This window comes from Gorilla gorilla, chromosome 8 (assembly GCF_029281585.2).
Source record: "Gorilla gorilla gorilla isolate KB3781 chromosome 8, NHGRI_mGorGor1-v2.1_pri, whole genome shotgun sequence".
NCBI classification, from domain to species: Eukaryota; Metazoa; Chordata; class Mammalia; order Primates; family Hominidae; genus Gorilla; species Gorilla gorilla.
The window spans coordinates 84,069,054-84,083,672 of record NC_073232.2 but is presented as its reverse complement, the minus strand read 5'-3'; the positions used below and the strand labels follow the sequence as shown (position 1 = coordinate 84,083,672).

The 14,619-nt window shown below is 38.3% G+C and overlaps 1 protein-coding gene across 6 annotated transcripts in view; it reads right to left on the bottom strand.

Moving 5' to 3' along the window:
* Positions 1 to 14,619, bottom strand: part of CUL2 (cullin 2) — a 124,781-nt gene that overhangs the window by 1,680 nt on the left and 108,482 nt on the right. For all 6 annotated transcript variants that reach the window (XM_063710154.1, XM_019035388.4, XM_063710153.1 and 3 more), the window contains 4 exons: positions 13,450 to 13,516; positions 4,647 to 4,849; positions 2,159 to 2,260; positions 304 to 420 (listed from right to left, as the gene is read on the bottom strand). In XM_063710154.1, the coding sequence (XP_063566224.1) occupies positions 304 to 420; positions 2,159 to 2,260; positions 4,647 to 4,849; positions 13,450 to 13,516 (489 nt within the window). The remainder of the gene's footprint in view (positions 1 to 303; positions 421 to 2,158; positions 2,261 to 4,646; positions 4,850 to 13,449; positions 13,517 to 14,619) is intronic.

Below are 14,619 nucleotides of genomic sequence, written 5' to 3'. Positions count from 1 at the left end.
GGCAGAGGTTGCACAGTGAACCAAGATCACGACACTGTACTCCAGCCTGGGCGACAGAGCAAGACTCTGTCTCAACAACAACAACAAAAAGGATTACAGGCATGAGCCACTGTGCCCAGCCTGCAAATCTGAATTTAATACTGAAATTGTAAGTGAGTATGATTCTGATTAAGTATGAAACATTTCTTTATGCTATCTGAGGATCAGGTTATTTCTGTATCCTCTTTAAGAAGAAAGAGACTGAATCTGTACAATGACAATGCCCTCTACCCTAAGAAGCCCTGAGGACTGCCCTCCTGTTACCTCTTGAATAAGGGCATTGTGCCGAAGCACTTTTCGCGCTTTCATGATACGAACTATAGCAGCTTGGAGATACATTTTCCGGTCCTCATCAACTGCACTTCTAGTCTGCTCCATTTCCTGTTTTACAGAAGAAAAGAAAAAAGACCCAACAAGACATTAAGTCACTGAACTTGTTTTCAATTCATTTTATCAGTGAGTGCAAATACTTTTTTTTTTTTTTTTTTGAGACAGGGTTTCACTCTGTCGTCCTGGCTGGAGTTCAGTGACTCGCTCTCAGCTCACCGCAACCTCCATCTCCTGGGTTCATGTGATTCCCATGCCTCAGACTCCTGAGCAGCTGGGATTACAGGCATGCACCACAATACTGAGCAAATTATATAGTTATGTTGTGCCAATATCACATAATCACTGCTAAAACATCTACAATTTCTAGGGTTAAAGCTGAAAGATTAGAAAAAAATTTACATTATTGTAAACTGTACGGTTAAGGTAAAGAGGCAATAGAGGAGGACACAGCAATAATTTGCAAGATCATTTTCTTATCAGTGATTACAGAATCTTTCACGACGCTTTTAGATGGAAGCAGTTGTGTCAACTGCAGTAATTAGCTCCAAATGCATACTGGATCAGGCTTCAAAGGGAAGAGCTGTGAAGTGGCATTTTATGTGGCTCAAGCAGAGAAGCCAGGAGAGGGGGCCTATCTCCACGGAGCTCAAGAAACACAGAAGCAAGGCATAGAAGCAGACCATGCCACATTAATAGGATCTCCTCACAGCTTTTCAAAGACAAAATACAATCTATATATTGCAAATTATTATTTATTAGCCTGGAGGAAAATGGAATCTTGACCATTTTAGGTTTCAAAGTAAATGGCAATTAATATTTGTCTCCCCCATCGGGAATTAAGTTTCTGGAGAGGATCTAACGTCTTATATTATCTTCACATCCTGCATCAGCCCAAGGACTGCACACCGGAGGCAATCAGGAAGCATAAGTGATAGAAACAGTCTATCCCAGACCAAAGCAACAATCACTGCTGAGTTAAAATAATGAAGAGCAGAAGTCCCCTCCTCACACTGGCCTGTCAGTACCTCACTCCGCACCCACTAGATCACAATCTGCAGCTGAACAAGATGCCCAAGTGGTTCATTTGCATATGAAAGTTTAAGAAGCATTTTCTACTGACAAATTTTCTTTGAAAGAAATGAGCTGTAGACCAGGCGCGGTGGTTCACACCTGTAATCCCAGCACTTTGGCAGGCTGAGGCAGGCGGATCACGATGTCAGGAGATCGAGACCACCCTAGCTAACACGGTGAAACCCCGTCTCTACTAAAAATACAAAAACAAAATTAGGCAGGCATAGTGGCAGGCGCCTGTAGTCCCAGCTACTCAGGAGGCTGAGGCAGGAGAATGGCGTGAACCCGGGAGGCAGAGCTTGCAGTGAGCCGAGATCACACCACTGCACTCCAGCCTGGGCGAGAGAGCAAGACTCCGTCTCAAAAAAAAAAAAAAAAAAAAGAGCTGGAGAACTTTCCCTTATTTTACAAATGAAAAATATGAAATTTTATTACTTCTCAATGTGGGAATTTTCGGAGAGAATGCAAAGTTACACATTCTAATGGTTTAAGAGCAAATACAACAAAACCATACCCTTTTCCTTAGAAAAAACTAAAATACAAGTAGAGATTTCTGTTTGACTGTAAGGTTAATAAATGCCAACAACAAACCAGAAAAGACATATCCCATTATTAATTTTGCTGTGCAAAGTTTTGCACAATCTCAATGTAAACACTTGTAAAGTCCAATGCTTAAATGTTTCCCCCTCAAAAAAAACTTGACATTAAAAGCACTTACTTGTGGTGTGTCTTTCTGCATTGATGTAGTAATTTTAAATTTTGTTCTTTTACTGCTAAAGTTCATATTTAATGAAAACGAAGATTCTGCATCAATATCTTCCTACATTTAAAAATAAAACATTTATATTTATAAAAACCAAAATCTTTAAATAAGAGTTTGCTGCAAGCAATTCTGCTAAATTAATGACCAAGCAAAAAGGCCTCCACTCTCATAACTTTTATATTATAGATTACCAAATTTAAGAGAAAAATAATTCTTTTGTTCAAACAAACAGGAAAAAACCCAATTATTTTCTACTTTTACATCTGCCAGAATCTTAAGCAGTTTATATTTGGGAATAAGCTATTTTCGGGTCCTACTATTCTATATACACTACTTTTTGAGAAAATAAGAGTCAAGCTCATTGCCTAGAGTTTGACATTTTAATTTTTATGAAACACCAAAGTTCGTAACTTTTCCATCACCCCATTTTGAAAAAGCAACCAAATTTTTTTTACAAATGCCGCAGTAACACAATACCCACTGTAAATGGCCTGATGTCAGGAGAAAGCTGTGCCTCCAGTAGCACACAGCATCAATTTGCTGTGACCTGGGGTGATGGTGAAAACATTTATTTCAATCCATGTTTTATTCACTCTTCAAGAAGCAAGTGGCCTTTGCTCAGGGGAAAACTGTTAAGGCAATTTTTAGAATAACAACTTCTATATCAGGCTTAAGAAAGCCACTGATATCACAGAGTGGAATTTCTCTGGCAGCAGGATCAAAAGGCACTTGGAAGATGAACTAATTCTCAATAATAATCTAAGACATTCTGCTAAGGAATGGACAGATTCATAATTAAATTTAAAGGCCAGGCATGGTGGCTCACGTCTGTAATCCCACCACTTTGGGAGGCTGAGGTGGGCAGATTGCTTGAGCTCAGGAGTTTGAGACCAGCCTGGCCAACAAAGCAAAACCCGGTCTCTACTAAAAATTAAAAAATTAGCCTGGCGTAGTGGCTTACACCTGTGGTCCCAGCTACTTGGAAGACTGAGGCGGGATTATCATTTGAGCCCAGGAGGTGGGGATTGCAGTGAGCTGAGATGGCACCACTGCACTCCAACCTGGGTGGCACAGCGAGATCTCGTCTCAAAAATAAATAAACATAAAATAAAATTTAAAGTGCAAACAAGGAATCTATGTTTACTTTGTCAATTTCTGGGCAGCAAAAATAGCATGTTTTAGAAAAAAATATAAAACCTTTAAGCATTTACTAGCCTAAAATTAAAAACCATAATTAATTAACCTTAAGAAATCCCTATTTTGGCCAGGCACAGTGGCTCACGCCTGTAATTCCAGAACTTTGGGAAAGACAGGTGGATCACCTGAGGTCAGGAGTTCGAGACCAGCCTGACCAGCCTGGCCAACATTGTGAAACCCTATCTCTACTAAAAATACAAAATTAGCTGGGCATGGTGGCACGTGCCTGTAGTTCCAGCTACTCAGGAGGCTGAGACAGGAGAATCATTTGAACCCAGTAGGTGGAGGTTGCAGTGAGCCAAGATCACACCATTGCACTCCACCCTGGGCAAAAAGAGTGGAACTCCATCTCAAAAAAAAAAAAAAAAATCCATATTTTGCTAAGATTCTGATGCCAGATAAATCATTTCTCAAAATTATGAAAACACTGATTTGAATTTCAGAATACGCCTTTTACAGTTGTTCAATTACAGACTATAAAATGTCATCATAATCCTAGGGATGTCAGCAAAATGAATTAATAAGAGAAATAAACTGTAGGCTATTAACTTTACAAAAATAAAAACAAAACATTATTTATAGGAATTTTTTCTTATAAGCACAATAATTTGAAGGAGATATAATCCCACCTCTGTTGCATTTTTAACTTTTTAAACATCTAGGATATACTATGACAACAAAACAGCAAAATCTTGTAACTAAAAAAAAGTTACAGACAAAAAAGTAATATACTAATGGCTTGTTATTCTTGTGACAGATATTAAAAATATATGGTGGTTAAAAACAGATGATAGTTAATTGAGTGCTGACATTAAGAACACTTGGAATGGAGTTACACATATTAAATATGTGTACAAATAGACATCAACAGGCTGTCATTTCCTGTTACAGAACCATGAAATTAAGCACATTTATAAAACCAAAAACCTGGAAAGTCTTTAAAGGCTAGTTTCAAAATCTCAATTAATCAAAATCTTCCAGATGGCAATTCTTTTACAATTATTCAATAAGCTGTAACAGTATAGGACAAATAAAATCAAACTATAAACGGCACATGGCACCAACTCACACAGCATGCTCTGTGATGCCTTACGCTCGCAGCTCTATGGAGCGTACAGTAACGTAGTGAATACAAGTGCTTTCCAGAGCACAATAACAATTACAGCCTTACTTTAAAACTGCAAACATCTCATGAAAAAGCTTTAATGCTGATGATGCTTAAATTCTTTGGAATATTACTACATACCTTTTCTGAATCATGGTTAATCATTTTCACATCAAGTAATGATTTGATTGTTTTTGTCAGTTCCTTTTCATTCATCTGAGTGCTGTCCTGAAGCTCTTTATAACTGACAGCTTCACTGTTGTTAAAGGCAAGAAGAACTGCCATTTGGTATGTTGTAACCATGGCTACATATGGTTTGCCCAAATAGTTCATTTTAACTTCACCTACAATTAAAACAAAAACTGACAGTGAATTGACCATTCAAAGAAACATTTCAAATTTACTTTATTTCAGACATTTTCTTCGGAAAGAGTGAACAAATAATTTTATTAAATTGTTGTAAAGCCACTGCTGTTAACAAGGTAGTCATTTTGTTTCTTGGGGAGGTGAGGATGGAAGTCTATTAGTTTTGAGTATATGGTATAAATCAGTAAAACTATCATAACTTCACCAGTAGGTTAAAACATTCTTTAAGGCCAGGCGCAGTGGCTCACGCCTGTAATCCCAGCACTTTGGGAGGCCGAGGCAGACAGATACCTTTAGGTCAGGAGCTCGAGACCAGCCTGGTCAACATAGTAAAACCCCATCTCTACTAAAAGTACAAAAATTAGCCAGGCATGGTGGCTCATGCTTGTAATCCTAGCCACTTGGGAGGCTGAGGCAGGAAAATCACTTGAACCTGGGAGGCGGAGGTTGCAGCAAGCCAAGATCACACCACTGCACTCCAGCATGGGTGACAGAGCGAGACTCTGTCTCAAAAAAAAAAAAAAAAAAAAGTCTTTAAATATTAATAGAAATGCTAAGACTTAGGCAGAAAAAGAAAAGAACAAAAAACCCAAACAATAAAAGGGGGTGGGAGAAGGAGAAATGGACAGACAAAGGGGAAAGTGATATCAGCAACTGCCTCAAGTGCTGTCGATAGCTGGGCTCTCCCAGGTAAGGTTCAAGCCTCCTGGGAGGTCCACAGCCATATGGAAAATGCTTTTGCGGCCCTGGCTAAGCTGTAATTTCTGCCAAAATTAATGCTATTGTGTCTCATAAATAACATTTTTCTTTCCAGTAACTTCCTAGAGGCAAACAGGTATGAAAGGAGAGACAAATAGGCAGACCCATTCTCTTGCTGAAAGTTGATAGCAAAAGAATCTGAATGTTTTCATAAAAATGTTTAATCTGAATGTTTTCATAAATATGTTCTATATGTGCTGGGCACGGTAGCTTATGCCTGTAATCCCAGCACTTTGAAAGGCCGAGGTGGGCAGATCACTTAAACCCAGGAGTTCGAGACCAGCCTGGTCAACATGGCGAAACCTTGTCTCTACTAAAAATACAAAAATTCGCCGGGCATGATGGCATATGCCTGTAATCCCAGCTACTCGGGAGGCTAAGGTATAAGAATTGCTTGAACCTGGGAGGCAGAAGTTGCAGTGAGCCAAGATCGCACCACTGCACTGAAACCTGGGCAACAGAATGAGTATCTGTCTCAAAAAAAAAAAAAAATTCTATATGCTAAATGACCCTGGGAGCTCTAAGAGATAGAGCAAATATTATGTATACTACAGTTCTGCAACATCCTGGGAGACAGCAGCATGACATCAGCACACTGAAAGCTCATAATGAATAATATGGCAAACATGTCTACACTCTGTAATGTTCCATACGTGTTAAAAAAAAAAAGAAAAGAAAAAAGATGCAAATCAAAGAACTGCTTCCTAAAGCACGAAGTTGTGGTTTGATGACTAACACACACACAGCCTGCATTATTTGATTGTTGAATGGATTATAAATGAAATCGGGCCAGGCGTGGTGGCTCACGCCTGTAATCCCAGCATTTTGGGAGGTGGAGGTGGGCGGATCACGAGGTCAGGAGATCGAGATCACGGTGAAACCCCTGCTCTACTAAAAATACAAAAAAAAAACTAGCCAGGCGTGGTGGCAGACACCTGTAATCCCAGCTACTCGGGAGGCTGAGGCAGGAGAGTGGCGTGAACCCGGGAGGCGGAGCTTGCAGTGAGCCGAGATCGCACCGCTGCACTCCAGCCTGGGCAACAGAACAAGACACCATCTCACAAAAAAAAAAAAAAAAGATGAAATCAACATGAGATTTGATTTTAAAGCTCTTCATTGTTAACTCAAGGAAGCTGTATTTCTCATGAAATTACCCCAGAGACTGCATTTTCCCTCTCAAGGATAATTAGTAACTCTGATTAAGGTTTTCTGCTTTATGTATTCATTACCTCATTAAAGATTTTAGGCCGGGCGCAGTGGCTCACGCCTGTAATCCCAGCACTTTGGGAGGCCGAGGCAGGTGGATCACCTGAGGTCTGGAGTTCAAGACCAGCCTGACCAACATGGAGAAACCCCGTCTCTACTAAAAATACAAAATTAGCCGGGTGTGGTGGTGCATGCCTGTAATCCCATCTACTCCGGAGGCTGAGGCAGGAGAATGGCTTGAACCCGGGAGATGGAGGTTGCTGTGAGCTGAGATCGCGCCATTGCACTCCAGCCTGGGTAACAAGAGCGAAACTCCGTCTCAAAAAAAAAAAAAAGATTTTAAAGGCTATGAGTGAATTCATTAGCTTAATATCACCATAAATGCAATATTATCTTGATTATTATCATTTATGCCTTGACATTTCAGATAAAACTGATATTTAGAAACATTTTTCAGAATTATCTGGATGGGAATACCAAGAGAAAAAATTCATAACCCTCTAAATTTTCATAAAAGGTTTAATATATTAAATTCAATATCCAATTCATAGAAACAGCTTGTGCAAAAAATTATCATTTGGAGTATACTATTAACAATTTCTATGAAAAGGACTCTTATCAACATTTAAGTTTGTAAAATGTAAGAAGTAAAACATTACATAAATTGCATTCTGTTATTTCTGCAATGACGACTTAATCATATGCAGAAACAAGTAGAGAATTATGCATCAAGCACCAAGATGATTAAGTGGCACCATCAGCCAGGATGTCACTGATGCTGTAATATGCTGCCGTGGGTTTGAAAGCAGAATGAGTCTTCTGCCGTCTTTCAGCACCACGAGACCCAAAGAGCATTAGGAGATCATGCAAGGGGCCAAAGCATCATTTACTTCTTATTGAGTTCATTCTTTCATTGTGCTCTTTCTTGCTATTTTTCAATACTCTACCAGGGATCAGGGGTACACTGACCTCTTCCCACTTTTCTTAGCACCATACTCTTACTGAAAAGACTGGGGAAGGGGTAGGAAGACACGACAGGCGAAAGGAAACTTCAAACTTGGATGATTCATTTAATTACTGTGGTGTAAACACAAATGAGAAACAACAAGAGTGGTGATTTACCCTGCAGAATAGGTTAGCAAACCCTAAGAGACTAAAAACTAAAATAAAACATTCTGATACATGCATACTTAAAGTGAGCCAACAATAAATAATTCAAGCAGCATTTACAATGACAGGAAATAAAGAGCGGGCAGAACCCTCACAATAGTTTCATCCAAGTCACTCCCCAGTATCTGTGTCAGCTCTCTACTCTCTCAGGGAATGCTGAAGGCATGATAGAATATCACCATTTTGCAACCAGTAATGAAACAACTGATTCTGGCAAGGATCATCAGTGGAGGCTAAAACTACATTAGGTTCCTGGAACAGGGTATTCATGCCACAGTATCATCCCTCAGATTGTCTGCTAAGCTAACTGAAGAGGGGAAAGAATGCCTCTACAATGGAGATATCTGGTGGTTACCGCCTTCATCAAGTGACCAAATTTAGCATCTCTAATAGTGAGACAATCTGACATTAGATGCCTTTGAAATATGCAATATGAAATACACAAGACCACCTATGAAATATCCTTGCCAATAATACTTAACTGAATATAATCAAACCTTTAGAACTAATTTCCACTTTACAGAACATACAAGGAATAGAAAACAAATTTAAAAAAAAAATAAAAATAAATCACAAATAAGTAATCCAAAGTACTGGATATTCTACAAGACAACTGGCCTGGTCTGTTCAAAACAGTGTGTCAAAGAATGCTGAGATGTGGGGAGGTGGAAGGGAAATGTAACAACCAAATACAATTAGTGACCTCTGACAGCCAAGCAAGTCACCTTGGGACAATCAGGGAAATTTGAATATGGACTGGACATTAGACAATACTAACATCCCTCCCTGTTTTTAGCTGTTGGAATTATTTGAAAACAAAAGCAAGACAAATGTAGTCAATAGAATCATTATCTTTTAAGGTATGCACAATGATATGGTGTTACTTTTATTCCGGCAAACACTAGTAACTATCAACACATACTATGATGTAGGGTTCACAAAATTCTAGCCTGATCCATACTATGTACTGTCTGGTGAAGTTTTTTTTATCTTCCTTGAGTTCATCATTTCTCAACGTGTCTTTCAGCAACTGACCAGCAATCTCTGCAACTTCTTGCTCTGCCACAAATAAAACTTATTTATACGCAGACAGTGTAATGGTTTCTGTCACACTGTCTGGTTATATCTCTTTATCAAGTATCTGTATGTCTTTATCAAACTGTTCCTTATCGTTAATTCTATCCAAAGCCTTAGTCATAAATCCAGTGGAATTTTCAGGATTTTTCTCACTCTGTCACATCTGGCATCACAGATTGCTTCTTAAAATTCTTCCTCTGTTGGAAATACACTCTCAACACTCTCCTTTACGTAGCTTGGTTAAGTCCTATTCATTCTTTTTATTTGATGGTTTTTGTTTTTTTTTCAAGACAGGGTCTCACTGTGTTGCCCAGGCTGATCTTGAACTCCTGGGCTCAAGGGATTCTCCTGCCTCAGTCTCCCAAAGTGCTAGATTACTATGACCTTATTTAACCTTGATCACCTTCTCATGGACCTTAGGGGTTACAGCTTCAACAGAAGACTTTGTAGGGAGCACATTACAGTCTCTGCAGGCCTTGGACCTGGTGACAATTGTATTCCATTCTAACTGCAGATTAAATTGACCTCTGTGTTAACCTGCAGCATGTTTTCTTTCTTTCTTTTTTTTTTTTTTGAGACGGAGTCTTGCTCTGTCGTCCAGGCTGGAGTGCAGTGGTGTGATCTTGGCTCACTGCAATCTCCGCCACCCAGGTTCATGCCATTCTCCTGCCTCAGAGAATCTTATTTTCTGCACACTGCTGTGTATAAACATACATTTATATATATATATATGTATATATATACACACACACACATACATACACACACACAAATATGTAGTGATAAAACTATATAAATGATATTTCCATAATACGTTTATATTATTAATTTTAATGTATGAATATGTATTAAATAAAAACCCATTTCATTTACGTATACATGTATATCCTTCCTTCCTTCTTTCATTTATTATTTATTATTTTTTATTTTCATTTATTTATTTTCTTTTTGGGCCTGCCTGGTCTTCTCACTCTGGGCTCTGGTGACCTCAGCCTCCCAAGTAGCTGGGACTACAGGGATCTCTTAAGCCCGGGAGGCAGAGGCTAACATGGGCTGTGATCGCGCACCTCCACTCCAGCTTACGTGAGGTGGGGTGAGGAGAGGTGAGGTGAGGTGGGGTGAGGTGGGGCGAGGCGGGGCGAGGCGGGGCGAGGCGGGCACCTGGCCCTATTAGTTCTTGAAAACAAGTTGAGATGTGATTTCCCCAGAAGACTTCCCTCGCAAGGACCTGACTGCCACCACCATTCTGTGATATGCCCTGGGCTGGCCTCTATCACATTCAAAACACCGTACTGTAACTATGTACTTGTCTGTCTTCCTACTAGACATGAGTTTTTTTTGAGGGCCAAGGCTCTGTATTTTATTTTTGTCCACTTGGCGTTTAGAAGTACTTGAGACATAGAAAATGTTCTTTGAGTTGATCAATGAATTTTACAACAATAAAGATGAGGAAACAGGCTCAAAGGAGTTAAGTAATTTGCTTAAGATTACACAGCTAATAAGCTGTGAGCTAATAACTCCAACGACAGGTCTTCTGATTCTAAATTCCCCCAAACACCACCTTGTGCACCATCAACCATTTGTGAAGACTCTTCATTTACAATACAAAAATTAACCTTTTCTTGGGTATTCAATGAGCTGGGAATGTAGAAATAGACTAGGCAAGAATAATTTTCATTCTATGTTTAAGCAGAAGTAACAGGGGTTCTCAAGAAACAGAACTCTGAGAGATCTGTCCAGCCTCAGAGCCAGTGTTTTAAAGAAGTCCTGGAGCCTTAGGCCATATATGGGTAATCTAGAACAAGTATCTTCAATACACATAGCGTGTGAGAAACTTTTTGTTAAATGAATAAATGGAGAACAAAAATAAAATGAAAAATGTTGGTCAAAGAGGACAAAGTTTCAGTTAGGACCAGTAAGTTCTGGAGATCTATCATATAGCATGGTGACTGTTAATCTACTGTGGAGTAAACTTGAAAATTACTGTGACAAGGCTGGGCACGGTGGCTCATGCCTGTAATCCCAGCACTTTAGGAGGCCGAGGTGGGTGGATCACGAGGTCAGGCGTTCGAGACCAGCCTGGCCAACGTGGTGAAACACCGTCTCTACTAAAAATACAAAAATTAGCTGGGAGTGGTAGTGTGTGCCTGTAATCCCAGCTACTCAGAAGGCTGAGGCAGGAGAATCACTTGAACCCAGAAGGTGGAGGTTGCAGTGAGCCGAGATCGCCACTGCACTCCAGCCTGGGTGACAGAGCAAGACCCCATCTCAAAGAAAAAAAGAAAAAGAAAATTGCTGTGACAGTAATTGCTGTGACAGTAGATGTTAAATGGTGTCGCCACAAATAAAGATAAGTGAGAAGCTACTTATGTTAATTAGCTTGAGTTAATCATTTTACAATATAAACATATAACAAAGCATCACACTGTACACTGTAAACAGATACAATTTTTATGTGCCAATTGTATCTTATCAAAGCTGGGAAGAAAAACAACTCTAACTCCTGGTTTCACTGACAGGTCACAGGTGTTTTCAGTACCTTCGGTGACTCAAAACAAAAAAATAAACTTATAAGGTTCTCTTTCCAAAGGAAGTAACTATTTGGTTTTAACTAAAACACAAATAATATTAAATAAAAGAAATGAACAAACAAAAGAGCTCCCCAAATCAACTTATGTATCAGCTTAGAAATTTAGTATAGCTCAAAAACGGAAAGAAAGTAATTCTCTTTCCTATTTAGGTGATATTGGTGACTATTTTCAAACTAAATTCCAATGGCTAAAAAACTATGTGCATAAATTTATTTTCTTCTTATACACCACTGGTTGTTATGAAAAAATGAGCCCCTTACTAAAATTACTTTAGGAGACATGTTGATTATTGCTGAAATAATGAGAATAACCAAGAATGTTTAAACTACCCCAGACAGATATTCATGGAAAGTAAAAGCAAGCTAAATCGAACTGCACTAAGATACATTAGTTTTCTTAGGAAAAAAAAAAAAAAATCTAAAACCCTGGTCCAGCATTTTTTTCTTAAAATCAATTATGTTTACTAAATGAAAATAGAACATATTGATTGACTGATTGAGACAGGGTCTTGCTCTGTTGCCCAGGCTGGAGTGCAGTGGCACGATCATGGCTCACTGCAGCCTCCAGCTCGTGGGCTCAAGTGATCCTCCCATCTCAGCCTCTCGAGTAGCTGGGACTACAGGTGTGCTCCACCACGCCTGGCTAATTTTTGGATTTTTTAGTAGAGACGGATTTTGTCATGTTGCCTAGGCTGGTCTCAAACTCCTGGGATCAAGTGACCCACCCGTCTCAGCCTCCCCAAGTGCTGGGGTTACAGGCGTGAGCCACTGCACCTAGCCAAAAGTCAAATTAAAATTTGACCTTTGACCACCACTAAGAGTATCAGTAAAAATCTCATTTCAAAAATTATTTTAAAAATTAGAATGTCCAACTTGCTCAGTAAAGATCGACTTATGTAAGTAATGCAAAATGTATTACTAATACAATGAGCCATCATGTTCCCAAGATGTAAATTAGTCAAATAAACACCAAGTATCATAGTTACTTGGATAAAGTAACTCTTGGGGAGGGGATAGAAAACATTTCCTAATAAAGGTTATGGCAAATGATTTTCTTGTACCATCTCTAAGAAATATTAGCATATATACCCTTTCCTTCTTGTACAAAGAAAAAGTGATTCAATGAACTTGTCAAAGCATAGTTTAGCAAAAAAAGAGAAAATTCAAGTGTCTGCTTTGGCTTACATCTTCAGGCAACTCCACACACAGTCCACAATAATTCAGGTATTAATCCTACCGTAAGTAAGTGGACTCCATTGTTCCAGAAAGAAGCAAAGGAAATTAGATTGTGATAAAAGTTTTTTAAAATTGGAAACTATTGAAAATTAAGTAGGACTTTCTGCAGAAAGCTTTACTATTGCATTCACTGCAGTATCACAAGTAAAAATCAAATGGTTAGGTCTCCTTATGATGCTATAATAATGAAACTGGCAAGGGGATCTGGCATACTTAGAGAACAAGTTTCTAAGTGTGTCTGACCCATCAAATGTGAGTTTCTAAATACATTTGCTAATGTAGTGGTTGGCTAGAGAAATGTAATAAATCAGTATAAAGTCAGAACATTTCTTTAAAAGCAGCAAGATTATAAACAGTGTAATTATAAAATACTATGAAAAAGTGCTATACTTGGATTTCATTGTTAGTTGCTTTAATGGGGAAAGGTTGATGGAGGAGAAAAGGTTAAAAACTGTAATTGGGCCACAGAAAACCTCTTTCTAAATTAATATAATCATCAGGTAAATTTCATTAAGCCAGATATAATTAAATGCATTTTACCTGTACACAGATAATGTAACCATGTAAGTTTCCTTCCACTGAAATGTTGGCTATAAAATAATTCAAACTGTAAAAAAAAAAAAATCACATTATTTTTAGCTACTATAACTTGCCTAGTTAATTAACACAATACTACAAAAGCAATGAAAACCATTCATATTAGAAGAGACATTATAGCCCATCTGGTTTACCTCCTTCTTTTACAGAGGAGAAAGCACGTTCCTGTGGTCCCTAATCAAGGCTATACACATATATTCCAGCTCTTTTAATTGACAACTTGTTCTAGAGTTCTCTCCACTAAACCACAGCACTGCAAATTTGACTTTCTGTATGACACAGTGATTATCATTTCTGAATAATACTAACATGGACTTTATAAATTCCACTTACTAACCAAACACAGCAACATATATATTTCACCATGAAAAGAGAAACCCTACCTTCATCTCTAATCTCCCATTTGCCAACATATAGCTTCCACATTCAATTAGACACAAAAATGAAGTTTTAGGGTATATCTCTGGATTATTCTTTTGCTGATATTATTGTGAACAATTAAATTTAAATTCTATTAATGTAGCCTTCAAATTTTAAACATTCCTCCCTGGACTGAATGTGTAATTACAGGACAAAAATACAGAGTTCTTTTTTCTTTAATAAAGAGCTAGTATACAATAAAAAGTGGAAAAATGATACTGGATGTGAAAAAGATAAAAACTCAATTTCTTTATAAAACTAAAAAATAAACTGCATTATGCCAGTTCAGAATTCTGAATAAACTTTTAGCATGATGTACCATATATAACATACTTAAAGCTTTTATTTGTATATCAAACTTTACCTTTTGTACTTTAAAAAGGAAGTTCACATAAAGCAGTCAGCAATGACTGACCTATCAGCTATATTATGACCACTCCTTAACGGCAAAAGTTAATAGCTCCAGCCAAGAAAATGAGTCAATTCCTTCAGTAGTTACTCTAAGTTTGCCTAGTCCTGGGAAGCTGAAATATGTTGAGCCTATTTTTCCTCTAATGGTGCAGCATCCTCCTCTACCAGCAGATCCACCAATCCCTTTGCAGGATGAACAGGAAATGACTAGCACCTGGAATACTTCAGATTGCCTGCTTAGTTCTAATCCAGACAAACAGCAAATTGAAATATGTCATAAGA